General features: G+C 46.7%; 2 protein-coding genes across 5 annotated transcripts; one reads left to right on the forward strand and one right to left on the reverse strand.

The window, feature by feature from the left end:
* The first annotated feature begins 297 nt into the window (after nt 1-297).
* LOC136767544 (cortexin-3) lies at nt 298-7,812 on the forward strand. The gene is made up of 2 exons (XM_066721394.1): nt 298-475; nt 3,778-7,812. The coding sequence occupies exon 2, from the start codon at nt 3,869-3,871 to the stop codon at nt 4,103-4,105; it is 237 nt and encodes a 78-aa protein (XP_066577491.1). The 5' UTR covers nt 298-475; nt 3,778-3,868; the 3' UTR covers nt 4,106-7,812.
* Nucleotides 7,813-16,889: 9,077 nt separating this feature from the next.
* Nucleotides 16,890-27,678, reverse strand: gabpb2b (GA binding protein transcription factor subunit beta 2b). 4 transcript variants are annotated; one of them, XM_066721397.1, is made up of 10 exons: nt 27,424-27,678; nt 24,941-25,048; nt 24,634-24,801; nt 24,291-24,506; nt 22,200-22,353; nt 21,989-22,075; nt 21,615-21,677; nt 20,973-21,140; nt 20,705-20,823; nt 16,890-20,560 (listed from the first exon to the last, which is right to left on the reverse strand). In XM_066721397.1, exons 2-10 carry the CDS (start codon nt 25,046-25,048, stop codon nt 20,135-20,137), a joined length of 1,509 nt encoding a protein of 502 aa, XP_066577494.1. In that variant the 5' UTR covers nt 27,424-27,678; the 3' UTR covers nt 16,890-20,134. The 4 variants fall into 4 exon arrangements, with proteins under 4 accessions (XP_066577494.1, XP_066577495.1, XP_066577496.1 ...); XM_066721398.1 differs by having other exon boundaries at nt 24,291-24,485; nt 27,424-27,676; XM_066721399.1 differs by lacking the exon at nt 21,615-21,677 and having other exon boundaries at nt 27,424-27,677.
* Between the last annotated feature and the right edge of the window lie 50 nt (nt 27,679-27,728).

Below are 27,728 nucleotides of genomic sequence, written 5' to 3' on the forward strand. Positions count from 1 at the left end.
GGGGTAGGGTGACTCAGGAAAGGGTCAGTGTGCAAGTTTGCTAATTAATTAAGGGTAATTTAATCCCCCCGCACCCCTCACCCCCCCACCAACACACAAAAAATAATACAACGACGCCAAATGAATTACCTCGCAGCATCGTCATAGCAACTGGTTGCCATTGGCGACGAGACACACCGCTAGCTCTTCTTGAGAGAGAGAGAGAGAGAGAGAGAGAGGGAGGGAGGGAGGGAGAGAGAGGACTCCACTATATAAAATGACATGAAAGAAGAGAGTGTGGGGATTAAAGTAGAGTTGTAGCCGTCGGGTCAGCCGGTAGAAGTGAGAGAAGTGGCTCCTGCACAAGACTTTTTATCCCTGCTGTTTTTTTTCTCTTCTTTTTAACCGCAGAAACATTTTCTCAATCCATCGCTGCCAGGATCTCCCGACTTCTTCTTCGCAGGCAGCAGCAGCAGCAGCAGCAGCAGCACAACAGGTCAGCGATGCTTATTCCGACACACTTACCGAGCGATGCACAAACAGCACAGAAGCAGGTCGTGTGACGTTCAGTCAACCCTGGCACATCCCTCCGTCTCTCCAAGCCGAGGCACTTGTTGCTCGTGTTATATGTCGTATGTTACATGCATATCGCTAGGTATGTGAGCATGCATGTGTCGGAATTGACTGGACCAGCCTCTGTGAATGAGAGTGGATTTGGGTAGTCTGTGGCAGCGAATAAGCGTAATTGCTGCTGACTATTGGACATATTTGCATGTTTTGGGGTTTTTGATTCATGTGTATCTATGGAATTACCTATTTATAATGTATTTTATATCTCTATATGTGTGTGTGTATGCATTGTGTTTATATGTGTATATGAGCATATATATATGATTGTTGCTCAGCATTTTTAAACAATAGATACAAATACACACACATATTTGAAACCTAACCTAAACACAAATCGGTAGATTTCTCGCTTGCACACCTTTTTACAAGTGTGTGTGTGTGTGTAGACCGAAGGTGAGTGTCAGTTTCACAGTTTGAACAGCGTCTCCTATCAGCTTGTCTTGTTGTTTTGTAGCCGGGGGGGATTGAGTCTCAATTCCCAGCATCATTTGTGTGTTTTTTCTTAATAGAATTACTATTTGTTAACTTAGTTAGGAAGCATTACCATTCTGGAAGGCAGTCAATTGCCCACACTGTGCTGCTGTACTGAAGGCTCTAGAAAGACCGTGTTTTCCTCTGGGCGTGTGCTCCCATATCTCCACTGATACAGCGCAGACCGGGATCCATGCTGGGAGTACGAATGAAAAGACAACCAGTTGATTCTGGATTCAGAGAGAGAAAACTGGAGTGGTACTGTTGCGGCTTTCTAATCGAGAAAGTACGTTTGTTTTGATATTCGTGTGTTATTTCCAACGTTTTGCAGGGGAAGTAACTATAGGGTCGTTTGAACGCATCTCTTTCAATCCTATTCCTATTCTCTTCGCTTCCACGTATTGATTGAGTGTTCAGCTTTGTTAAAACAAGCTCGAAGGCTGCTGAGGAATATAAAAGACGTCTCGCAGAACTTGTCACAATGGCTCGGCTTGCACATACATTGCTCTTGAGTTGAAGGATTCATGGACAAATTCTGCCTGAGCTGGCGTAGATTAAGGCTGTAATATTAATATTAATAATGTGAATCCATGCAACCTGGGAGAAACTGAAACTGCTGATGAAAAATGGGGCGCTGTGGAGAAGAGGAAGATGGTTCTCTTAAAGGTGGAAAATGCAATGTATACCATTCAGTGCTAATCGTTTGCTTATTATGTAAACCCTACAGGAAAGAGTGACCATTACTAATGTCCGCCATGCTGGTCATGTGACCAAGGTTCTGGTCAAAGCAGAAATACCAGTTCTCCATTTTTCTTCATTTTCTATTTCAGTCTGTCCATCCACTCCCCCATGTAGTTGGAAGTGGAAACCGGGTACAGCCCTAGGTGAAGAACAGGAAGAACAAAGCCAAACAAATACACAATGGCAGAGGAAAACCAGGGTGTGCCAAAACCTGACGTTGGTGGTCATCCTAACACATTGTGTAATCTATTCAACGGGTGCAATGTCTGTCTCTCTCCTCCCCCCGACTGCCGCTTCTGCCTGCTTCCCTCTCAACATCGACAACCCCACTCCGAACGCAGCTTTGATGGTTATGTAACAGGGAGTTGCACGCTCTCCAGTTGGCCGGCAGTCGCATCCTTCGTCTTATTAGTGTCGGCACCAAAGCGGCAGCACCTCATTAGCAATATGGGTTCCTTGGCTGTCTTTATATGCTGGTTAAAATCAGTGATGGTCCGATGGTGTTACGATCTGTTTTAAGATGAAGGGTCACCATTTTAGGGCGTTTTTTGGTGCATTCTGTATTCAAACTCAACAATTCCTGCTTTGGGACCCATGTTGATTATGTTTTGTGGTTTGTATGTATGTGTGTGTGTTCAATTTCTATTCCCACATAAAGCAAGACTATTGAAAACCGCCACCGGCCTACTTGCAGAAGCAGGGAACTCCTTGAATACAGCCAGCTCAACCTCTCCTGCAATTTGTGTTTCTTGCACACCCACACAAGTTTCCCAGGCTCCTCCGTCCTAACAAAGGCCGTTGCTTGATTAGGACTGAAAAACAAACCCAGAACTCCCGTAGTGGTTGAACCAGTATAAAACACGGTTTGGGGTTCACAGATTGTGGGCTACGTCAATGCTTAACTGTGACCATGATTTCTCCAACCACATAAGACAGGGATTCCTGGCTTTTGTTCCAGCCGAGCTCACAATTACTTAATTGAGCCTTATAATTTAATTGATAGTTCAATTAAGCAATTAAGAGCTCAGCTAGAACAAAAACCAGCAGGACGGGGGGCATCCCTGACATAACAACTACAGATTCCAGATGAAGGGAAAAATAAAAGCGAGGGACAGGATTGAGGCACCAAAACTGAATATATGGACTATGACATTTCAGGAGGCCTTGCCTCCAATCAATGTCTAGATCTGGTTCTTCTTTCCCATCATATAACTAGACAGGAGCCCTGTTTGAAAGTTTCTGAATGTAAGAAGGGCAGGGGATTCCCAAATGTTCCTGTTTTATATAAGCCATTGTTTTTAAAGCACTACAAACTTGGAAGAGAATCCCTAAGCACTCTGCGCGAGAAGCAACTGAGTCATTATTTGCTGGGCTAGTCTCTCAAGCTGTTGTTTTGGTGATGGATGGGCTAAGGCACATATGATGCAGGGATGATTAATACGGCACTGAAAACAAACAAGACTTAGACTCAAATGAACATCAAAGCCCAGCGCGGCAAAGAATTCCCACAGACAGCAGCACGCCCTCCCCCCCAGATCAAATCAACAAAATGGGGGCGTAAAAAAAGAATGGCAAGAATTGATGGAGCTGAAGCCTACAACAATTAACCCCTTGCTCCATGCTTAGCAGTCTCTGAGAGAGAGAGAGAGAGAGAGAGAGAGAGAGAGAGAGAGAGAGAGAGAGAGAGAGAGAGAGAGAGAGAGAGAGAGAGAGAGAGAGAGAGAGAGAGAGAGAGAGAGAGAGAGAGAGAGAGAGAGAGAGAGAGAGAGAGAGAGAGAGAGAGAGAATTTTGGTGTTTTAATATTGAACATGTTCTCTGTGGAAGTCCCATTTCCACTTCAGTCAATCTTGATTGGGCACTGGCCCTTTCTCAAGATCTTCTCCAGACACTCCCATTGTTCCATTGGTCAGACCCTTCCTAACCATTTCTCGTTGTTGTTTTCTTTCCCTCTGCAGGGTCCTCTACAAACCTGGTCCTGGTCCACACTCAAGATGGTCGTCTAATCCGCACGCCCCCAGTGGGCGTGGTAAAACCGCCACACCCAAGATGGCGGAGGAGCTCCTGAGCAGCACCCTGTCTGCGTCGGGCGCAGCCCTCCCCGTCTCCTCCTCCCTCACCCTGGAGCAGAAGGCCGCCTTCGTCTTCGTCTTCCTGCTCTTCATCTTCCTGGGCCTCCTCATCGTGCGCTGCTTCCGCATCCTGCTGGACCCCTACCGCAGTATGCCATCCTCCACCTGGACCGACTACATGGAGAAAGAGACCTTCGACTACCGCATCGCCTGAGTGCGGTTGGCCGGAGGAACCCCCCGTGGAACTCCGGGAAAGAGGGAGAATGAAGGGAGTTCCTCAAGTATTCCACTTCCTGAAGAATGTCCAAAAATCCAAAAAAGGTGGGAGGTGAAGGACTCTAAAATAACATCTCTTTGGGTTAACAATAGGAGACAGGCCTCCCTCAAACTCTATCCTACAGACTCCCCGTGTCCTCTCTTCGGGTTTTCCATCGAGCTCTCAGCTCTTTCAGTCGGTCCCTTCAGGGGAGCCGTGTATTTCTTTAATCAGACCCTCTTTTTTTGTTCTGTTTTGTTTTTTATCGCTCTCTGCTCTTAAGCAGCAGATTTCGACTGGCAGTGTGCGCTGGGAAGAATAAAAAGTCACAAACAACTAAATCTAATTAAGCAAGCTAGTAGTTCTGGCAAGCGTTTAATTAAGTAGCTGGGCAATCAGTTGGAACAGAAACCGGAAGACACTGGGGGAATCCCCCTCGAGGACCAAGTCCGGGAAGCAATGGCCAAGCTAGAAATTAAAAGCTGGGGGGTGTTTGAAGCTACAATGTAAAAGACCCATGATCCAGTAGACACTGTGATGTATTTCCAGATATAGTGGGCAATTTAGAATGGATGTGGTGTGAGGAGCAATCGTTCTCCAGGTGGTAGACCTAGCCGCTGATGGGCCCAGGGTCTTGTGGGCTTGCGAGAGAACATCAGTCTTTTCCCCATTTCCTTCCCCGTTCCCTGCTTCACTCATTTTGGCATTCGCGCCAGTTGAACCTGGATTTCCTGGATCACAAATCTACCCAGCCTCCCTACAGACAGCCCCTGTCCTTTCCTGAAGACTGTGGAAGCTCCCCGCCCCCCAGTCCAAGGTGCAGGATGAAGGCCACAGTCCGGGCTGTCGCTACTCCCTGACTGGTCCCACTGCACCATCACCTGAAGGTTGCAGAGAGGAGTGTGTGGGGGTGGGGGTGTCCCTGGTATGTAGAAAATGTTTGGCCACCACCTCTGATCACTAAAACTTCAGCTGGCTTGGACTCCTCCGGCAAGGGGCATGATCTTGCCTGGAAGCCCCACCATGGCCGTGTTTCTCACCAGGACCTCTGGCGGTGACCATCGAGGGCCCATTCTGAAATCCTGCAGCGATCTGACGAAGACCATCGCATGCTTTCAAGCGGAGATGGGTGAGACGCCAGTTTCTGCTGGTCTGGGACGCGATGCAGTTGGTGCGAAGCATTGAATGATTGGCGGAGGCATTGAGAAACAGAACGGGGCACAGACAAAGAAAACGGCAAAGACACAATCCCGTCATGGGCTCGTGAAGCCGACCAGGACTGCCCCGAGCGGCACATCCAAGTGGCCTTTCTTGTGAGTACAGGTGACGAAACTTTCCACGATGGTGTAAAACGCACAGAGACGGGAGAGAGAGGGCGACAGAGACACTGTATATTCAGAGTTTCAATGTTTACATGTTTTCTAAAATCTATTGTCCACGAACCTCTTATGGTGACCAGAGGGGGAGCTGTGGTCTCCTTTCAGTCCTGTCCGCTCCACTGGACAGCGGGAGGGACCAAGAGGGATTTGGGTGGCTTGTGTGTGGTCTGGGGTAACCCTCTGCACATTTACCCCGGTACCGCCGGATCTGGGCACTTGGAACATGGTTTTCCGTCGGCATCCGCAGTGTGGCGTTTATACTGGTTCAGTTTCACTGTGCTTTACTACCACTGTGCCATTGGGAATCCCACGATCCATATTCCCAACGCATGTTTCTGAATGCTAGTCCAGGATTTGTTCTCGTGGTCCAGCCTAGTGAAGCACAGTGAAGGCACGTTGAGCCCACAGTGAGTCGTTGTTAGAAACTATGTTAAAAGTGCCAAAATCCTACAGGGAATGCACCTCGGCTAGGGAGCGAGCGGATCGCCTGCACTTTGGCTTTATTCTGATCTTCTCAGAGGAGGGGGAGGGAGGAGCGATGCTGACAGAGGTGATTAAAGCTTTAAACTGAAGGGGAGACTCCAGTATTTGGGGTGGTGAAAAAGGCCAGGCCGGATTTTGACCACCGAAAATATGTCGCGCTAAAGAGACACGATAGAATAACAGCCTTATGTACAGTTGTGCTATCAGAAATAACCAGGGTTAGTAACTAGGTAAAAGATCAAACAAATTGTCCAAAATTTGACCTTAACACATGTTTGTTCTTAATCCAACATTGCTTAATTTGATCAGACAACTGCGATTTACACCATTGATCTTCTGGACTTAAAAGCCGACGTTGGTGTCCATGTCTCGTTTTCAGGTCTACCTGATCACGTTAACAGCCGTTCTAAAGAGATTTTAATGACATTTCCATACCAATTATAGTTATTTCTGCACCAAATTTAGAAACTCGATATGGCAAGAAAAGAATCTCTAGTCATATAAAACAATGATTGTCCTGCATTCATGTGTAGCGGTCTCTCGTAATGTGAAGCCCTAAGATGTAGCTTACTTCGATCCCCTCTGCCCACTGTCTCTCTGTGCGGTACCTTGAATCACCAAAGTCGATGAATCATCTCCTTTGGGATCACCGCGGCATGTCTTCGCTTGCCCACACTCCTCCTAGCGAATCAGAATAACGGCAGGATGGCTTGGTGGGAGCAGCTCGGGTCTTTTAGTTGTCCCAGGTCAGTGCAGGGGTGCAGTGGCGAGTGGGGTTGAGTAGCAATGGGTCAAACTGACAGTCCAGATTCCCCCCCACCCCCCATCATATAGATACTAGATGTTATTACAGTGTAAAACTACCTAGGGCGTTCTTATTGAAACCCTAACGAATGTCGCCCTTAAGCAGGTTCGGCAAGTTCTTTCCGTCAGCGTATCTTGTTTTTCCTGGCAACCAAGCACTAGGAAAGAAAAGAAAGAAGAAAAAAAAAAAAAAGAGATCTGATCGAGATTATTATCCGTGTGCAATGCAGACCTTTCTGCGGCTTTTCAGAAGCTCACGTTTCCCATCCTGGGTGGACGCCAGCCCGGGTTGCTTGAGTGCGGTCCCCCTTTTTCGACGTCGTCTGCAACCCCTTGCCTTGCTCACTCAACCCACTTCGTTAACTAGATGCCTTACAAAGTAGCTTGTTTACAGTACGTAGCTGGCGATTAGCAGCCAAGCCGTCACCGGGACGCCACTCTGGGGTTTCTCTCGGCTGTCCGCCGTTTGGCACCGCAGGAGACGCCCCAGAGACATTGCACTGTACAGTTGCAGCCATGTTGGCCCAGCAGTTTGGCGGGTCGCCCAGGAGGAGGCGATAAAGAAAGTATAACCAAGTCTGAAGGGTGTGGACAGGTTTCGACTGCAACTGTCTAGTTCACGGTGGTGGCATGCACTCAATGGGCTTTTATTATGGTGAACGGTGGTCTTTACTGTTAAAAAACACACACACACACACACACACACACACACACAGGATGTTTTTCTTGTCACGCAGAGTGCGTTTGCACGTTCTGCCCGTGTCCTGGCGCCAGGTGGCGGCAACAGGATGCCTTTGCACTTTTGCACACTCTGTTTTGATGTTGAAAGACTCCCTTCCGCCCCGATCTGATCGTCATCAGCACTCGTTGTAGGACTTTCTCCCTCAGCCCTTGACTTTCTATGGTCCAGCCTATTCTCAATCTGTAGTACTTTTGCAGGTGTTTCTTTTTGTTTCGGTCTTTCCTTTTGTTTTTATAATAAAACATATTCTTGAATTAGTGGGACTCGCCTTTTTTTTTTATTCCCCCGCCCCTCCCTTCCTGCTCTGGGGTGTTTGTGTATCTGTGCGATTTCATGTTATTAATTTCTCACTTGCTGCGTTCTCTCGTTTCATGCTCCGACAGTGTCTCCGTGGTTCCTGTGGAACCCTCACTTTAAACCACATTCACATTCCATCTGCCCCCCCAGGTGTCATGAATCAGGTGCCCTGACCTCCCAGCAATCATAAGAGAGAAATAAAAAAATTATTTCAGAGCGTGCATTAGATATCTATCTTTTACAGAGCTTTGCGAACACATGAAAATGACGGACAGTTCAGCTGCATTCTGGGCTCTGAACCGGCCGGGACAATGGGAACAATCTGACAAATGTAAATACCAGCAAATTGCATTTTATAATCTGGCTCAGGCCCCAGCTAGAGAGAAGTGGGTGGGGGGGAGGGAGTCTTTTACGGATGGTTTGGCATTATCCTTTTTGACAGTAAGCCCCGCTGGTGGAATACTGTAAACTCTGGCAGGGCAGAACTGCAACAGATTTGTAAGTCAGCTCAAGAACGGGCCAAGAAAACAGCGGGCGCCGAGATACTGTAATCCGGCTGGCACTGGGGCCACGCCAGGCAGCGAGAGGACGGCGGTTTTGGTCGGTGCCCGCAATTGCCATGAAGGCATACAAGTGACCATGACAGTATGTGATGAATTAAGGGTGTCTAGCCATTGTGTTGCCATTGCCCTAGTTGGGGTCTTAGGCGTAGGTTTAGGGAGGCACTCATCTCTCCCCCAATATTGGAATTTTGTCCCCTTCAATCAGAGGACCACACCCTTACACTTTATGAAATACACATTCATTGATAGATGCCGTTTATGAGGTGTACAACACAAACCCACCCACACACACACACCTTTACACATTTTGTATAATGATTGTACATAATGAATAAGTCCCAGAATCTGATGTTTTGTTTTGTGTTTTAATGCAAAGATTGTGAAAAGGGAATGATCGAGTTCCGGTTGGATCTTTAGACCTGCACTGGAAATGGGGAACAAGGCAGAGAGATAAAAACCTCAAATCCAATTCATAAATAATTACATCAGCGAGCAACGCAAATCCTGCTCGGTATTTAACCTACACCGTCGCATTAAACTCCAGTCCTAGTTGGCCAACAGATGAAATGACCACCGAGTCGGTTCTGCCCCACTCTGGGTCGTGGAAGCGCAGTGTGCGCAATCACACGGGACGAGGAGACGGCAGAAGTACTCCGACCACTGGGTAATTGCGCTGACATAATGCTGTTTGTCCCAGGGTCTCAAAATAGCTCAACATTTAGAGGAGTTGCGGACAGAATGCGTGGGTCATTACACTTGCTGCAACGTTATGCAACAAGACTTGCTTGTGGAAGCCAGTGCAATCTAAAGCATATATTACTACTTGCACAATGAGAGAACGACAGAGAGAGAGAGAGAGAGAGAATGAAACGAAGCCAGAGAGATGCTAGGCTGCTTCATATCCTAGTTAGTCTGGTCTCTACCTTAAGCCCTGTCGCATCACAGACTCCTGCAAATAGCTCCCTCACGACACAAGCACCAGTCCGTGTCTGAGTAGAGCTGGTTTGATTGGCAGGTCTCTCTCTCTCTCTCTCTCTCTCCCACCACCACCACTTTTCCCTTGCCGATTTTCAACATCTCGTTGCCATGGAAACTCCTCTAAATAGACTCTGGTAACACCACTGTCTGTCACCTGCACCAGCCGCGTCCAGCGAAGGAGGGAGGGAGGGAGGGCAGGGAAAAGAAGTGATAGATATACAAAGAAAAGAAGACAAAAAACAATCCTGGAGAAATACTGGGAAATTCTTCCAAAAAGGCCAGTTTCTAGTTCAGGCAGAATGGCCTCTTAACTCTCTACCTGCTTCACCTTTCCAGTTCCTCCCAGAGGTGTTCTATAGGCTTTTTCTTGGTCTGTTTTTAATGCTCTGATTATCTACTGTACTGAGCAATCCACTTAAATTGATATTTAACTAGACGAGGCAGCAAACCCCACTGTACGATAGACGAAAAAATTAAAAATGTAAAATATCGGCTGATTGCACACCGAACTCGACGTGCATGCCAAACAAAGACGAGGAATTAATCCATAGGCCTGTTTCCTACACCTCCGTATGCCCAATCCTGTCAGGCCCTGCTGTACGTAGACGCAGAATAAAGTGCAAGAGAACAGGGGGAGAAAAAGGTGGGAGAGAGGGAAAGTGAGCTGGGAATAAAGCACAGGAGACGTAGGAGGAGGAAGAAGGGGGAAAGGGGGAGCATGAAAAAGGAGAATAAAAGAGCGTACTCAACCTGTACCCTTTCCACGGTGTTGATAAAGGCGATACGAGTGAATGGCTCCAAACAGACAAAAAGGGCACCGCTTTCACATTTTCACTTATCTGGTCATGGCAGACTAAGCCCCCTCCCCTCTCTCCCTACCGCCGCCATGTGCTTTGTGTCGGCAGCAACTCTGTAGGGCAGCCGTGTCTGTCAGATCGACACAATAACATGTTTTTGGAAAATCAGGAACACAGGCCGGGGCATTTGGAAATAGCAAGCGGGAGAAAGAGCAAGTCGTGGACTGTGTTCGGGGCGGCAGACAGAATCCAGGACCTTGGACACACTGAGTTTGAAATACATTGGATTAGTGCAGGCAGCCGGACACGATGAGGAAGTTTTAATGGTGGAGGCCCAGGGGCAGCCCAAGAGGTCTCTGGTTCCATCCGTGAAAATCTGAGCTATTTACCACCTTAATTGTTATTTCCCTATCCCTACACATTGTACTGTTACCTTTTATTGGAGTTGCCCGACGCCTTTCTAAATGGTGACTCACACTCAAAAAGATCTTTGTTTAAAGCTTGCAAAATTCAGATCCTGTTGTTTCGTTTCGCTGGCTTCCTCTTCCAGTTGAGCCCGATCAACTAATTAGATACGTAATGGTTCTGAAAAGGGTTGGATGTTATCTTGTAGTGTACCTCGAGTCAACATAATGTTCAGGCCACCAGCTTGCAAGAGATCTTCCAGCAATTGCGTTTAATTGATACAATAACTGCATTTATGAGGTATTTGAGACTTTCAGTGGGTGTCAAAATCAAAAGGGACCCCTGAAGGCCTAACTACACCAGTGGTACCCAAACATGGTCCTGTGGAGCCCCCACCCAGTAAGGTTTGTCAGTGACCCTAAAGCGCAAATTTTCGACAGACTGGGACCACGGAAGTTAGACAAATTAAGCAATTAACGTGTTCAATTAAGGGAATTCTGGTCTGGGCTGAAGAAGGTAGTTCATTTTCTTTATACCAAATCACCTACTTAATTGAGCACATTGAAATGGTTAATTAAAGGTGACCTATAAAACCTGTTGGATAGGGGCCCTGGGGGACTGGGTTTGGGCAGCACTGAACTACACACATAAAAGTAGGAACATTGAGCCTGGAAGTGACTGCGATTTGCACTTCGTCGGTTTTCGATGTCACTCTCGCTGTTTGACAGCACAGCAAGCCCCCGCTCTCACACCGGCGTCCCAGCGGCTTCTGGAATGAGTCTCGTCTATATCTGGTTACCAAAAGATGCGGTAAACGTTAGCCAGTCTAAAACCCGTGATCTGCACATTTACACTGAACACAGACGTCCTGCTGCTAGCCGACTTTGTGTTTGTCGTCCCCCCACTTTTTCACATTGAGGAGAATAAATGACAAATCACCGAAACATGGAAAGAACGAAAAAGAAAAACCAAAAAGCTCGCCTTTAAGGATCGCATTACTCTCACTGTGTGTAGTGACAGGGCAATGAATCCAGACGAGCCTAAGGCTAAAATTATTCAATTTTCTAGCTGCATCTACATCAAATCCCCACTGAAATTAAGCCATCCGCCACTTCGTCTACATCCCCAAGCTTTGATGAGGAACTGGGACTCGGGGGAACGAGGTTGATTTTGAGACGCGTACAGAAGTGTGTAAAGGAAATAAGGTATAACATTTGATTTGTTGGGTGGTTGAAAATAATATTTGACATCATGGAAAACGGCGAGTATTCACTCTAAGAAGTAACGGTTCTAATAGGAACCTTTTTAGGGTTCCTGGGGTTGATACTGTGGACCTTGAAGGTTCTTATTAGAACCTTTTACCGAGGTTACTGGCAAACAAGGATCACTAAAGAACCTGAAATGGATCTTAAATCAACCGCGAGTCTAAGTGATCCCTTGTGATGACGACAGACCTCGCGGTTCTTAAACGAACCCTTTAATGAAAATAATCAAGAAGAACCCAAAGGTTCTAAATAGAACCGCTAAAGAACCTTCACTCTTTAGAATGTAGGTGCTCTAATTCTACCTGTGCCTTTGATGGTTATCACCTATAATTAATTTTCAACCGTAAGAGAAGTGATAAAATGCATTTTTGTGGGTCCAATCGGTAGTTTCTTGTTAAACAGTTTGGCAGAACAATACTTGTAGATATTCATGTACCTTTCCATTCAAACCACAGCATCTCTTCGGGAAATCCTTCAGGATCCACACACTGGTTACAAGCAGTTCTATTACCCAGGAAGAGGGCAGTCCTCTCACATCCATCTGGAGTAGGCAGTGAAATAGAGAGGAAAACAGACAATAATAAAAGTAGACCGTTTTGTATGACAGTGGCAGTGTGGGAAAATTCCACAACTTAAGTCTTAAACTAGACACTTGTGTTTAGTCCCAAGATTGGTTTGAAAGCCTTGTTCCCTCCAAATGCAGTGGGTTCTCAGTTAAACTTGACAGTAACAAACCTTCACAGGACAATAGACAATAGGACAGCGTGTTCCTTGCACGGAAAGTTAATTAATCTCTCACACAGAATAAAATCAATGATTATATTAGAGACGAGGCGACGTGAGAGACTTCTTTCCAAGAGAAATCGAACCGCACAGGATCAAACTTTACCTGTGAGTTGTAAACCACTCAGGGAAAGTTGGTGCCACACACACACACACACACACACACACACACACACACACACACACTTCCTCCCGTCATTAGAAAACACGGATTGGCAGGATTAGTTCCCCATTTCCAGTCCCTGAGAAAAAGCAATTAACTTCGCTCTTGCCTCCACCGCCCCCCCACTCCTGTCTTTCATCTGTACACATTTCTATTCATCAGAGGGGTTTGTTGCAGCGAGCTGTTTGTGCACACTGACACTTCCCAAAATAGACACCTCCGCAGCCGGCCTTATTAAAGCAGCTAGTGGGGCGTAATGATTCGGAAAGCTAATTCAATTAAAGAAAAGGAGTACTATATATATATATATATATATATATATATATATATATATAATATTAGTACTCCTTGTATATATATATATATTATATATATATACATACATACACATATACATACACACACACATACATACACACTGTTTAGCTGTGTCTAAAATTGACTTTGCAAGGTCCCAGGTATTGAATAAATACAGACAGACATTTGTTTATCTTATCATATATCTGTATTGAATCTGTAGCGCCTTGAACAGCTTACCCAGCACCCTGTAGGATTCACTGGTGCGATTTCAGAAGCTCAGCACGACTTGGGCTTGATCTGTGAGGCAGGTGATTGCGAAGCCTGCTGCAGTGTATAGAGTGGACCTGTAGGTGGTGCTGCTCGCCCAGGACTTGACATACAGGACAGATGTCACTGGCTATGGGTTAAGAGTTCCATCAGAAATGGGTTAGATTTGATTTTCTGGTTTTGTTTTGTATGTGATGCCTTGAAAGACCTATATGTATAAACGCAACATGCAACCACTTCTAAGATTTTACTGAGTTCATATAAGGAAATAAAATATTTACTCTTCCGTTGTGCTTGAGTCTGGCACTGTAGCACAAAGGTCTCTGAGTCAATCTGCTGTTTAAAAAAAGTTTACAAAATTTAAAAACATTTTTAGAAAGTATCTTTTTCAAGGTGACTTCTATACTCAATCTAATCATCGCAATAAAACCGTCTCCAGCGATCACTGATAGAAAACCCGGGAGATGTCCTCTTATCAGCCCTGCCTGCGCAGCTCCCACTGCGCCGGCCAGGGGGCACCGTTTGGACTAATTAGTTTGGTCCCGTCTCTTAAATGAGTTCCTGACCTCTCTCAGTGCAGCCCCATCCGATCTCTCTGGAAGCATGGTGTTCTCTTGAAATACGGGAATAAATATAGATATAGTCTAGACCCCTTTTCAAAATGTTCACCTTTTGTTGCGTCATATGTTGCCTGGGATTAAAAAACTGTACAAAATTAAATTAAATTGTGTAAATCCAATCGAGAATGCGTGGCATGACTTGAAGACTGTCCATCAACGCTCGCAAAGGAACTACTTTACAGACTGGGGGTGCTTAATTTGACGCTATCATCAACCTTTTTGGGTCCACAACTGGATGAAGGCCAACCCCAGATGTTTCCAATTGTTTCCATATCCATGTCCCATTTAGGTGATACCTGTAGACCAGGGGTTCCCCAGCCCTGGTCATGGAGGAGCCCCGGGTTCTGCCGATTTTTGCTCCAACCGAGCTATCAATTACTTAATTGAACCCTTCATTTAACTAATGTCCTAAATCAGAGCATTTTAATGATTTTAAACAGTAGGGGTTTTAAGTTAAGTATAGAATTGTATAAACAACTTTTAAAATTGTGTAAGGAAATTGTTACTTCAATTAAGTAATTGATAGCTCGTTTGCAACAAAAAACAACTGGGTAGGGTCAGGACCAGGGTTGGGAACCAGTGCTGTAGATCAGGGGTTGTCAAACCGGTCCTGGAGTACCCCTTGCCCTGCTGGATTTTGTTCCAACCTAGGTCTTAATTGCTTAATTGGATGGTATATTGCTTGGTTAAGTCAATTAAGGATTCAATTAAGCAATTAAGACCTCAATTGGAACAAAACCCAGCAGGGCAGGGGGTCCTCCAGGACCGGTTTGAAAACCCCTGCTGTAGACGATCCTTTTTTCGTATAGCTTACTTTCCTTAAAAAAAGTCAACGCTTTTTATAGTGAGAATTACGCTTGTAATATTGAGTATAGATAAAAAGCTGATTGCATAAAAATCATCTGCTAAACAACAACAATAAATAATAATACGTATTTAGTCAGGTACATAAGTCTCACCTACACTCGTCTAACACATTTTAAGCTTACGTTACAAAGCGAGCCGAGGAGCCAGCAGAGAGAGAGAGAAGAGAAGGGAGGGAAGGGGGTCGGGGTCGGCATGGATTGCAAACTTAAAAAGAAAAAAAACCTCTCTCTTGTCATCGATCTTTTTCACGACTTGTCAACGTGCTAAAAACGGCCGTCAATCTTCAGAGGGCGGGGGGCTGGCAGCTCCATCTCCATTCTCCGTTCAGGACCCTGGAGAGCTCCGGGGGAGATGGGGAAATCACCGCCCGGATCGATACCCCTCATCGGGCATGGAGAGCAGCAGAGGAGAGGCTGATATGGGCCTCCTAATTCAACTATCCCAGTCTCTCGCACACTTTCACTGCAGCCCGTTTCCATAAGGCTCTCATTCTCCTCTTCTTCCCTTTTGTTCCAAATTTAATTGAACGAATAATTTCCTAAATCAGAGTTTTGTCATTATTTTTTATAGTCGGGGGGTTAATTTCAGTATAAAATTGTATAAGTAAACGATCTTATTAAGCAACCACATTTTGATCAGTTACACAATTAAAGTCCAATATAAGCAAATTAGTTCAATTAAGAAATTGGGAGATCGGTTGGGACAAAAACCAGCAGGGTAGGGGCTCCTCCAGGACCAGGGATGGGAACCCCTGCGTTAGAGTATTTGAGCGCACTGGCATTTGCCCAGATAGATGCCAGGGCCCCCAACCCAGCCAGGAGCACCATTAGTACCCCGCTTCCAGAGACACGTTCCCTTAGTGCAGTTCGCATTTTACGGGTTGGACACGGACGAGTGCAGATGGCGAATCTGAACCTCCCTTCACATTAAGCAGCCATTTATAATCTATGCCATTGTTCAATTTGCTCTTCCATCTGCTATCTCCGGTGGTTCGCTTGTGATCAGTGGTGTTGGCGCATGTCCACTCGGGACAGCTGCGGGGTGTGGAACTGCTGGGTTTAAAACGTTTTGTCCACATAAACCCCAAAGAGAGCAGGGGAGCAATATCCTGGTCAAGATGCAAAAGATGAAAAGGTCTAGCGCGCAGTATTTCCTAGGAACACTATCATACAACGTGACTGTATTATTAGAAGGAATTAGGTTCCGTTTTTGTTTTGGAGTGCTTTTAATGATTCACTTTAAAATGATACATTTGAAAAAGATCTGCTATCCGGATAGGTCGCTCATCGCATAAGACCTCACACACACACAGCAGTCTGCAGCCCTGTATCTCTCGCTCTCCCGGTACAGAAGTGCATCATCTACTTCAAGTCATCAATTATATATATATATATATATATATATATATATATATATATATATATATATATATGTTTGTTTGATGCAACAATGTGGGCTTAAAAAGAAAAGCAGCCTACGAGCCTGCATTCAGCACGACGCAGGTCCAATTAAAATAATTATGCAACAGAGTGTTTGTGCCAATTTCAACAAAACACAAAAGTTCCAGCCATGGCCTCAGTCTTCCTTTAACTCCAATTTTACATAACTGCGGGGACACATTGCTATGCATAATAAAACTATAAAGGGAATTCAATTCTTAACACCTTCACAAGAGATTATCTGACTGCAGGCACCGAGCAGGAATCCGTTCTTCTCCGTTTCTGCAAACCAGCACACACATCATAGCAGACATCACCCAGACTTATGTAAGTGCAGAACCGCAGCCACATTATTAAATCGAGAAATACTGGCTGATGTAACCATGCAGGAGAACTGACTTTCGGGGAAACTGGTACACTTTTGCCCGGCGAAGCAAATATGGCTGACCATTAAATACTCAACCATTTGTTTTGTTTTTTTACACATCCCTAATGCAAACATAATCCATCTACCTACTTTTAAATGTACTTTAAACCCACTCTTGCCGTCTGGCAATATTGACACAGCTTCCAACATATTTACAGACCTCTTCCCATCAGAAAGTTTTTATTGTTGCACAATTTAAGTTGAGATGAAACACTTTTGTCTTGAAAAACCACAATTTCGGTCCTGCACAAACAGATGTTATTACCAGCAACAAAAGCACTGCTTGCTCTGTAAACGAGCTGAGCTGTAATTTTGGGATTATGTCAACCAAATAATTTTGTCTGTGTGTGCTTTCATTTCCCCCCCCATCCCCTAATTTCGCAATTTACTCCTCCACCTCTCCTTCCAACCCAAACTATTGTCCTTGAGCCAAACGCTGCAAATTAAAGGTTTCTGAACATCCACCTCCACAAATTTGTAGGGAGCAATTTGTATAACCGCAGATGGGAAAATAAAGGGGGCATATTAGCAGCTCGCTGGGAGATCGGATCTTGGCCGGGGCTGTGTCGACCAATAAACAGGACTTTGTGCACCAACTGCGGGAGGCAAAACAGCGAAAATGCGAACAGCACTTTGACACCCGGGGAAAGAAAACAAACCACTCTCTGCGACAAGTCTTCAGTTTCCGTGTGAATGAGTGCACGTTTATTGGAATCTAAAAAATATTTGCGTTTTTGTCATTTTCTTAAAAAAGTAACACCTTTCTTCTTACAAAACTAATATTTTACATTATTCCCCCCCATAACCCCACCCCACCCTCCCCGGCAAACGTTTTTTGCAATAATTTCTGGTTTCTGTAAAACGTCTGGAAGACAATCCCTGATAGTGTTTTTTTAGTTGATGTTTTCTGATATATATAAAAAAAAAATGAACTTCCATCTAAAGTCAATGATTTACATTTTCTTTCCAACTAGCAGTCCTCCTGGGCTACTGAATTCGTGAGGATGCAGAGCAGAGTCACAGTAGAGCAGTAAAGCAGGCCTCATTTAAGACTCAATTTCTGAAGACCAACAAACAATGGTCAATTAGGCCAAATCCACTCAAAACCACAGGAAAAGCAACAGACCTTGCAGGCCTCCTGGACCTACACCGAGCATCACTCAACCACCCAAGAGAACTCTTACAATTAAACCCGTGGCTTCCGAGTCAGCCACTGTGCTTAATTAGACCATAAAACCTAAATCATAATCGCCCTTAAAAGGTTACTTTCACTTTCCAATCTGTTTCTCTCCGGAGCTAAAGCAAGCTGGCATCCACTGCCTGTAGTCAGAAAAGAACGCATTAAAGCCACCCAACAGCCAGTCAGTAATATTTTACATACGTCTCAAAGCTGACCTTTGCCATGTCAATTTAGCGAACAGCAACACAGCTGTCCCGGTCTCCACGTTCAACCAGAGCCCATCCCAGAACCCATCACAACTGCTCTGATGCACGATTCCCAATGGTTCGCACTAAAGCTGCCTGAAGCACCGACTCGTTTGTTCCCGAGGAGAGATGTGGACCGATCCGGAGGCGACAGACACTTAACCTCCAAGCACGACTGCAACGATGTGCCGTTCTTGTATTTATTTATTCATGCGCGGGGGCTGGGATGAAAGTAAATACACAGATTCACCCAGGAAGAGAGATCAGGAACTTGTTGAAGTTACCCAGTTCGATCAGTCGCTCCTGATCCACCAGTCTAACATTAAAATAGGTCATTTGCACCTTTTTTGCATAATTGGAACAGCCCGACAACTTGTGCAAAACACAACTCTCCCCTCAAAATCGACTCGGACATCCTTCTCGGACCAAGCTGATTCTAGCTTCAGGCAACTCTTGAACTCTTTGATTTCAAATAACTAACATGGTTTGTGTAAGACTCCGACCTTTTCAAACAAGATGAAAACTACACATTTTTCCACGGGTTTGACTAAAGGGGTCTGAAGTTCCTTTTTTTTTTTTTTTGCCCTTTTTCACTGGTTTCAAACTAATGTCAGTCACAAGAACAAGATCGAACCTCCACAGCTTCAAAAACTCAATGAGATGCTCATCTCCTGACCTGTAGTGCCACCTGCTGCTGGCTGTGAGGAGAAGCAAGCTTTCCAACGAGCACAAACATCACATCAGGTTAACTGCCAGCCATAGCAACTTAATCTTAAAGGGACCATGAAGCGTCCACCACAGGTGTCCTCCCTTCCCACCCCCCACCCTGCACAAAAAAATACACATACATATATAAAGCACATTAGTATGCATAATAAGGAAGGTCTGTATAGTACATAAAAATAGATTTATCCATAAAATATTCACTTCAAACTGGAAAGGAAAATGTTCAATTGTCTGTCGTCATTTGCAATATTGTCTTGGTTTGTGTGTTGCTGTTTTCCTGAGGTCAGCCAGGTCCCAAGAAAAAAAACACAAAATAAAAAACAAGCAGGGGGTAGGGTAGTTTAGAGGCTCAAACCAGGTGACAGACGACTCTGCCCTCGAAGACAGCGAGAGAGCGGCCGTGTTGCCCCGCCTGCCCCAAATGCCCCCAAAGACACCACAAACAGCCTGGAAGGAATAATGGATGTTTGCTTTCATTTCTGGGGGGGTTGTTTTTGCTAACCAAGCAGGTGGGCTGGAATTAAAAAATGGGAGACTTGATTAAATCGATGGTTTTCTCGAGTCACGTCAGAAGCAAGGGGGCCGGCGGGGGGCAGGCGATCGCCGTGGTCAACTTTGACTTCTGCTGGACCTGACGGGAGTAAAAAAAAAAAAAAAAAAAAAAGCTTCTAACAGGCAGCGAGATTGGAGGGGCGTCTGCGCAGCATTATTGTGACAGCGTTCGTCTTCCAAAAACAAAATCTGGCAGAACGGGTTTATTTAAGCTTCCCTGATCTACATTAAAGGACTGATTTCTGCAGTTTCCAGTCTTTCTTGTATTTATCTTTAAGGGCTGAGGTTGTCAAACCCCTTTTAAAAAACAAAACTGATGTTTCTCCTACTGAAAAAAAAAAAAAAAAAAAAAAAACCTCAGTAAGGCATCGCTGAGAAAACAACACGGGAGGCTCTGGCTGAGGAAACGTCCGTCCACGGCACTCAGGTCTCCCGTCAATCGCCTTCCCCTGGGCAGCACCGCTTCCTTCTCAGGCAAGGTCAGGCCTCGGCGCCCCGCTATCCAAGCGCCGTCCTGGGGCGGGTTTGGCTTTCGGTTTTCTATTTTTTTTTTTTTTTTGTCTTAACCACTTCTTTATACCCACATACAAATATAATATATATATATATAAAAAAATCATACACAAACAGAAGCAGGACTCTGGCAATGTTGCCCACCGCTACTGTCCTGTCCAGTCTGGGGGGGCGGGGGGAGGGCAGGGGGCATTAGGAGGTGACCTCTGCATGTGTGGTCTCCACAGTCTCCACCAGCGTGACCTCCTCTTCCTCGGTGGGGTCCATCTCCTCGGCCTTGATGATGATGGCCCCCTCGGGCAGGACCATCACCTGCTGGCCGGCCCCGTCCTCGTCCTCCTCCTCCTCCTCCTCCCCCCCCACCTCCTCCTCTGCCTCCTCCTCTTCCGCCACCTCCTCCTCCTCCACTTCCTCCTGCAGCCGCTCCCCCTCCTCGGGGGCCACGGCGCCGTTGGTCTGCACGTGGGTCATGGCCTCCAGCTTGAGGCGGTACTGCTCGGCCTCCTGTTCCTTGCGCAGGAGCTGCTGCCGGTACTCCTGGGCCTTGCGGTTGGCCTCCTGCAGCTGTTTCTGGAGGAGCTCCCTCTCCACAGTGTCCTTCTGCAGCTCTGTCTGCTCCTGTGGGGGGGGGGGGGGGCAGAGAGACCGGTTTAGCTCAGGGTTGCCAGGTTCGAGTCGATGCCCACACCCGTCCCACTCCCCTTTAACAGATGTGAAAGCCATGCGGTGTGAAACCATCTCTGACACGCGGCCCAGACTGACCTTCTCGTTGACCTCAGAGTGATTGATCATTGCCTCCAGTTTTCTCTTCCTGACTGGGGGGGGCTGGGGCTCCTCTTCCACCACTTCTTCAGTGATCTGGCCGGCCGGCATCGTCAAGACTGCATGGACACACAGGCGAGACACGTGCGGACATACAGAGACACACACACACACAGGAAATCAAATTAAAAAGTCAAATTTAAGCAAATGATTACTTCAATTAAGGGTTCGGTTACGCAATAGGTGGGGTGTAGCCACCGGTGCCCACCTTGCTGCCCGTCCTGCATAGTAACGATGAACTGCTGCCCAAGCCCGCTGGTCTGCAAGTTGCCGTGCTGGTCTGTCACTATTGTGATGACCCTCTGACCTCCGCTGCCCACCATGTGCTGAATGGCCGAATCCACGGAGTCGGCAGCGATCACCTCCTCGGACTCACCTGGGGGGCACGAGCACAGGGTAAGCAGGAGGTAGTGCCCCCCAGACAAGCACAGGACTCGGTTTCTCTCTCACGCGGTCATGGGTGAAGATGCACAACACGAGAGCTTGGAGCTTTTTTTTTTTTTTTTTTTTTTGTGCTTTTCCTAAGAACCAACCCTTCTATAAAACAAATTTGCAAATCACTTTTATTTTTATTGTATTTTACTAATACTGTTTGCACCATTTTATGTATCTTTGCTCTACTGATTTTACTGGACAATGGTTATCCACCACTCCAGGTAGGTAACAGAATCAGTATATATTTGTTCCTTCAGTTTATATAACTGCCGTCTTTGCTGGGGGAGAAAAAAAAAAAAAAAGACAACAAGCAAGCACAGGAGCTCGGGGGGATTAAAAACCGTGTCCGCTCCCCTCGTGCGACGGAGCTGCCCCACACTAACTGCAGACGCAATTATTGTAGACAATACTGTACCCAGCCAGTTCTGCAGATTAAGGTGCTGTACGTTCGAGACTTTGAAGGGTTTATCGCTGTAAACTGAGAGGGTGACATAAATGAGGAGATTTCATGAGGATTAGGCCGATCGCGCTCACAGAAAACAGAAAGAAGTCAACGACAGCCCTACTCAGATGGGGAAGGCTGAAAATAACACTCCCGATCTGGCGTGTGGCTTAGCCGAAGCAAACGGCTCGGTGGGGAGGGCAGGAGAGTGCATGGAGAAACACATCAGAAATAGTAATCATAAAGTGACCTATATAGTGTGGTGTCAGGAACAGTGCTTGAACACAGGTATTGTTTTCTCTCACTACTCTGCGGAGAAGGGGACGCCACCTCTGGGCTCGACTTACCTGTGCGGTTGGAGTTGGACATGGGCCCGGAGGCTTCTGCCAGGGCCGCCAGCGTCGCCAGGACTGAGGTGGTGGAGACAGATTCCCCTGAGAGGAGAGAAAAAAGGAAAAAGACATCAGGAGGAGGGTTTGACGAAGGCTGTACCGCGCTTTCGAATCCCGGTCTTGGGAAGCAGCTAGACGTCTTGGCAGGTCTGGGGTGGGAGCTCACCTGAGGTAGTCTTGGTGGTGGTGGTGGAAACGAGGTCAGAGAGGTTGACCACCCCTCCTGAGGAGAAGATGAACTGGGGGGCGGAGATGGTCATCGGAGTGCTGACCGGCAAGGACCGTTCGGGGTTCACGTTCACCTGGTTCTGCATTCCTTCCTGGTGGCGCAGACAAGAGACACACAGTCACACGCAGGCAGACAAGACAGACACACGCAGACGCAGGCGGGCAGACAAGACAAGACAAGACAAGACAAGACAAGACACGCAAGCACACACACACGAGACGAGACGAGACGAGACACGCACACACAAGACGAGACGAGACGAGACACGCACACACAAGACGAGACGAGACGAGACACGCACACACAAGACGAGACGAGACACGCACACACAAGACGAGACGAGACACGCACACACAAGACGAGACGAGACACGCACACACAAGACGAGACGAGACGAGACACGCACACACAAGACGAGACGAGACACGCACACACAAGACGAGACGAGACGAGACACGCACACACAAGACGAGACGAGACGAGACACGCACACACAAGACGAGACGAGACGCACACACAGAAACACGACGAGACACGCACACGCACACACACACACGAGACGAGACGAGACGCACACACAGGCACACGACGAGACGCACACACAGACACAAGACGAGACGAGACGCACACACAGAAACACAACGAGACACGCACACACACACACACACACGAGACGAGACGCACACAGAAACGACGAGACGAGACACGCACACACACACAAGACAAGACACACGCAGGCAAGATAGTAGATGAAACCCCTAGTAACAGAAGCCTTTAATGACTTCTTGGCATTAAAATAACAGCCAACCACTGTGAATGCAAATCAATCTTCCTTCTCCCCTCAGAGATCACTATTGTCACAGCCCAGAAGAATACAGTAGTATTCTCAAATTCTCACAATCTGCTAGTGTCATTCAAATGTCATGAACATACTATTTACCTATTACCACAGTATTTCTATTGTGGCGTAACCATAAACCAAAAATGGGCAAAGTAGCGAAAAAGTGTGTTATCCGGCTGTGGTTTTCACTGTGTCCTCCCGTCGTGGGGCTGTGACTGACCCGTGCATCATTAGCCGAGCCCGCAGAAGCAGGTTTGGGCACCACATGCAAAATAACAGGTCAGACCGGAGTTACAATCAGATCTCAGCTAGAAAGAAAAGCAGGAGACGAAGACACAGGACTCCCAACTCTGTGGGCTTGCCTGTATGGTCTAGGTCAGGGGTGCCTTGTGATCGATGTGTTTGGCACCCCTGGTCTAGGTCTTACTTACAATTCATTACTTGCATTGGTGGCGCTGAACACAGCCAGATGGGGCTCCAGACTGTGACCTTTTGACTTGGCTTTGCAGGTTATATTTTTTTTTTTTTTACTAGTCGCATCACAAGTAACTGCCTTGTGCCCTATGCCTGCCGGGATCGGCTCCGGCTTCCCCACGACCCTCACCAGGATAAGCGGTTTCGAAAATGGATGCATGGATGGATCATAATTAACTTTCATAATTTGGGCAAACTGCTATCAAAGGCGGAGTTTTAACTTTCGTTGAGACAATATGCTCGAGTCACAGATTAAATGTCCCTCTCTCGGGGCTTAGTTTATGGCACTCGAGAAGAGTAGCTGTTAACCCGACATCATGCAAATTAAAGGCAAAGGACTTCATGTGCAAATTAGCTCAACGGCCAGCACTAGTGCTTTTTTGCAGGAAAATCCCAGAAAGGCTTGTTTACATGCACAGAGAACAATCATTTGTTGTACTGATCTTAACCAAATTGTTTTTTCACATCACTGATGGTGCTAGGAAGCCATGAATTTAAGTTAAACTAATTATCTCCCTTCTAATTAATTTTAATATACAAGTATTCCAGTGTTTTTGTCATTTTTACATTGTTTACTTTACTTGGGATTGACTCTGCTTCTGCAATAAATAAATATCCATTTCCTTCAAGACGTGACGGCAAATATTCACGTCTCTGACTGCAATGGCAAACGCAATCATTTCAAAAATGATTCTTGGCCGCCTCCTTCTCACCTGCAATAAGACCATGAGCTCGGTGCTGTGCTTGTCCACGGCGATGTCGAAGGGCGTCTTGTCGAACTTGCTGAGCGCGTGGACGTCGGCACCGTACTTCACCAGCAGCTCCGCCACCTCACGGTGCCCGTGCTCGGCCGCCCAGTGCAGCGCGGTCATCTTCAGCATGTCTTTGGCGTTGATGTCGGCGCCGCTCTGCGGGGGGGAGGGAGAAGACTACAAGATAAGAAAGATTCCAATCAAAAGCGCTTTATTCAACTTCCTGCAACTTTATTCAACTCCCCCCCACCCCCACCCCCACCCCACGGTGTCAGGAGACAAGTAGGGCAGCCCTGCCACTCACCCTGACCAGCAGCTCCACGATGACAGAATGGCCCTCCGCGGCGGCCATGTGCAGAGGGGTCCTGTCCACTTTGGTTCTGGCGTCCCTGCTGACGCCTGCCCTGAGCAGTACCTCGGCTGTGGAGTAGTGTCCGTACTGGGCGGCCAGGTGGAGGGGCGACGTGCCAAGCTGGGGGACAGGAGACGGCTACAGTCAGTGGGGTTCCTTTGCAACATGAGTGTCCTACCTAATCCTCTCCCCCAAAAAAAGAGCTGCAGCACAAATACTCAAATGGTTGTGGAGGCGACAGCGATTCCTGTGCGCTTACCCAGTCTGTCGTGAAGGGAGCTCCGTTGGCCATGAGAGAGCGGACTTCATCATCCTGGCCTTTCCGAGCTGCTTCTAACAAACGCTTTCCTAAATCCACCAAGGACATCTGAGGGACAGATCAGACACATTGCTACAATTATAAATCACACAGCAGAGAGCAGCCAATCACAGAGCAGCATTCCCAAACAGTCCTATACCTCTCATCTAGTGTAGGAACCCTGTCCCGTGCAGAGAATTATCAGCGTTTCAAAATGATTCAGTTACCAGCGACGTTTCAAGACAATAGATGCCAGCGGTGCAAGTTTCACAGGATGTGCATTTGTTTTGAATAGTTTTGTTACATTTAACTAGCTTGAAAACACCACTGATCAGTCAGTTACAGTGGATCCCGGACCACAACATTTGTAGACAGAGAGAAAGGTGGTTGATTGTTACAAATTTGTGGGTCTAATATCCTTACTTGTGTGATTCATAATAAGTTAATGGGTCGTGTGCAGGGTGCTCTATTATACAAGAGATGTAATACATCAGCTTCGCTTTGTGGGCCCCTCGTCCAAAACAGTGCCAGATGACTAGTACAATAAGAGACACCTTTAACACGACCTATTAGCTTATAAAAGATACATTTGGCAGCAGACAATTTGCTCCAGAGTGACCTACAGACACTGGGGATGGGGATGGTGCACAAGCTGTTACTGCCCAGTCACATATAAAAGTTTTAGATCTCATCTGAAGGATGGCAGCCCAGGGACACAGTGAGTCAGTTGCAGAACCACTGGACCCACTTCACCTCCAGCTACATAAAGGAACTGTGTGTCATGGAAAAAGCGGTTTTGAATGTACACCAATGGAAACAAAAGGCTGTAATGTGTATATGTATTGTTATGACTGTTTATTAACCCTTATGAGCTCAGAGTGACATATAGTCTGTGTGACATACAGAATCCTGCTGAATTGGGATGCAAGTTGACTGCCTTTATGTAGACTGATATGCATTCAAGATATAAACCAATGATCATTCGTTTTTCTTATTATCCATCTACTTATTATGATTACTCAATTATATATCGATTATATTATGTGTAGAGGGTTTGCAAGCGTTTGACTTGTGTGATTAGATATAAACACTGCCAGAACATATTGTTCTCATTTGATGTAATCGCAAGTTCCTCCACTGGGGGGTGGGGGTGGTTGACAGCTATGGCAAAAGCCCACGCCGATGCAAAATCCATCTCCCATGAAATATGCAGGGCTGGGATCAGCGTGAGTCACTTTCTCTGACACAAATGTAAGTCTAGACTCATCCCGCCCTCACACGCCTCTATCCTCGCTGTTTTTCCACCAGCGGCAGCCATTCCCACACTTTTGGGTCGGCTTGGCTTTGCTAATAAATCCCAGATATTGCGTTTGTCCCGGTGCCAACACGGCCAGCTGCCTGGGAAGCATTGCAGCAAACAGCAGCCATGTTTAAAACAAGAACAGTTAAAAAAAAATTGTCAGCCATAACTACCACCCCCCAACAAATGCTAGTACCCCTCTTTTGTGTGTGTGTGTGTGTGTGGTGGAGGGGGATCATGCTTATAATACGCAGATGTTCATACATGTGCGGACACGAATAGGGTTCACATGTGAGGGGGATCCACACACACACACACACACACACACACACACATGCGATGCGTTTGCATGTAGTTGCACTGCAAGTCTGCAGACACAGATGTCCCTTTAAAGTGCAAACGCTGGTAAAAGACGCGCGGCTTCCCCGGGTGCCCCGCACGGCTCCCGCACACGCCGACCCCCGCACGTCCACGCCTGGCCGCAGCAGCCATCTTATACACGGCTATACAGCGGCTAAAAACCCCGCCGAACCGAGAAATACGGCCTCCGATCGCCGGCAACCGGCCGCCGAGACCGCGGTTTAAACGCACGGCAGGACAGGAAACTGCCTTTAATATTTAGCGGCCGATGTTCCGGGGGAAGTCGGATCTGAAATTGCAATTTAAACACACGGAGAAAAAACTACTTCCACATCCGGTCGGCCATAACAATCGTGGTTTGAAAAAGTCAGCCGCGCCGCCCAGGTACACTTTAATACTCAATGTCTCCAAGTGCGGGGAGATGTGTGTGTGTGTGTGTGTGTGTATATATATATAAATAAATATGTAAATGTGTCTTTATGGCGCTGCACTGGAGAGGCGGCTGCGCTTCCTCCTAGTCTAGTTAGTCCAGAGGGGAAAAAAGCAAATTATCTTTTTCTGTCCGTCTGTCTTTTCTGCCTCTATATAGTTACCGATACAAAACGGCGTCAAAAACTGCGCTTCAGCTCCTCAAACCCACCTTAATACACAATTCAACCGGGTGCAAGTGCGACTCAAAACGGGGGGAAATCGCGGAAACTGATATATATATATATAAATACAATCGATAACTTTCTAAATATTGTTTAGCTGCTTCCCCCCCAGGCCCAGGCGTTGCACTCACCGCGGCGGCTCGGCGGAGGAGAGGCCGGTACGTGTCGGGGTCCTGTCCCACCCGGAGAGAGCTTTCGGTCCGTTGTTGTGTTATAACTTTTTGGGGGGGAAAAAATATATATATTTATTTATTATTGTGTTTGTGCAGCGGCGCAAAGATGGCGGCTGAGCGACACCGGAAGTGGAAACTGAGACAGAAAGGCCCTCCCGTGCAGGGCGGATGGATACCGCGGGGGGCACAATTTAAAGGTTTCCCCCGACTTGGGCTGCTCACCTCTTTTTTTTGGGGGGGGAGAAGGGGTCAGATGACTGGGC

The sequence above is a fragment of the Amia ocellicauda genome, chromosome 14 (genome assembly GCF_036373705.1).
Source record: "Amia ocellicauda isolate fAmiCal2 chromosome 14, fAmiCal2.hap1, whole genome shotgun sequence".
Lineage (NCBI taxonomy): Eukaryota > Metazoa > Chordata > Actinopteri > Amiiformes > Amiidae > Amia > Amia ocellicauda.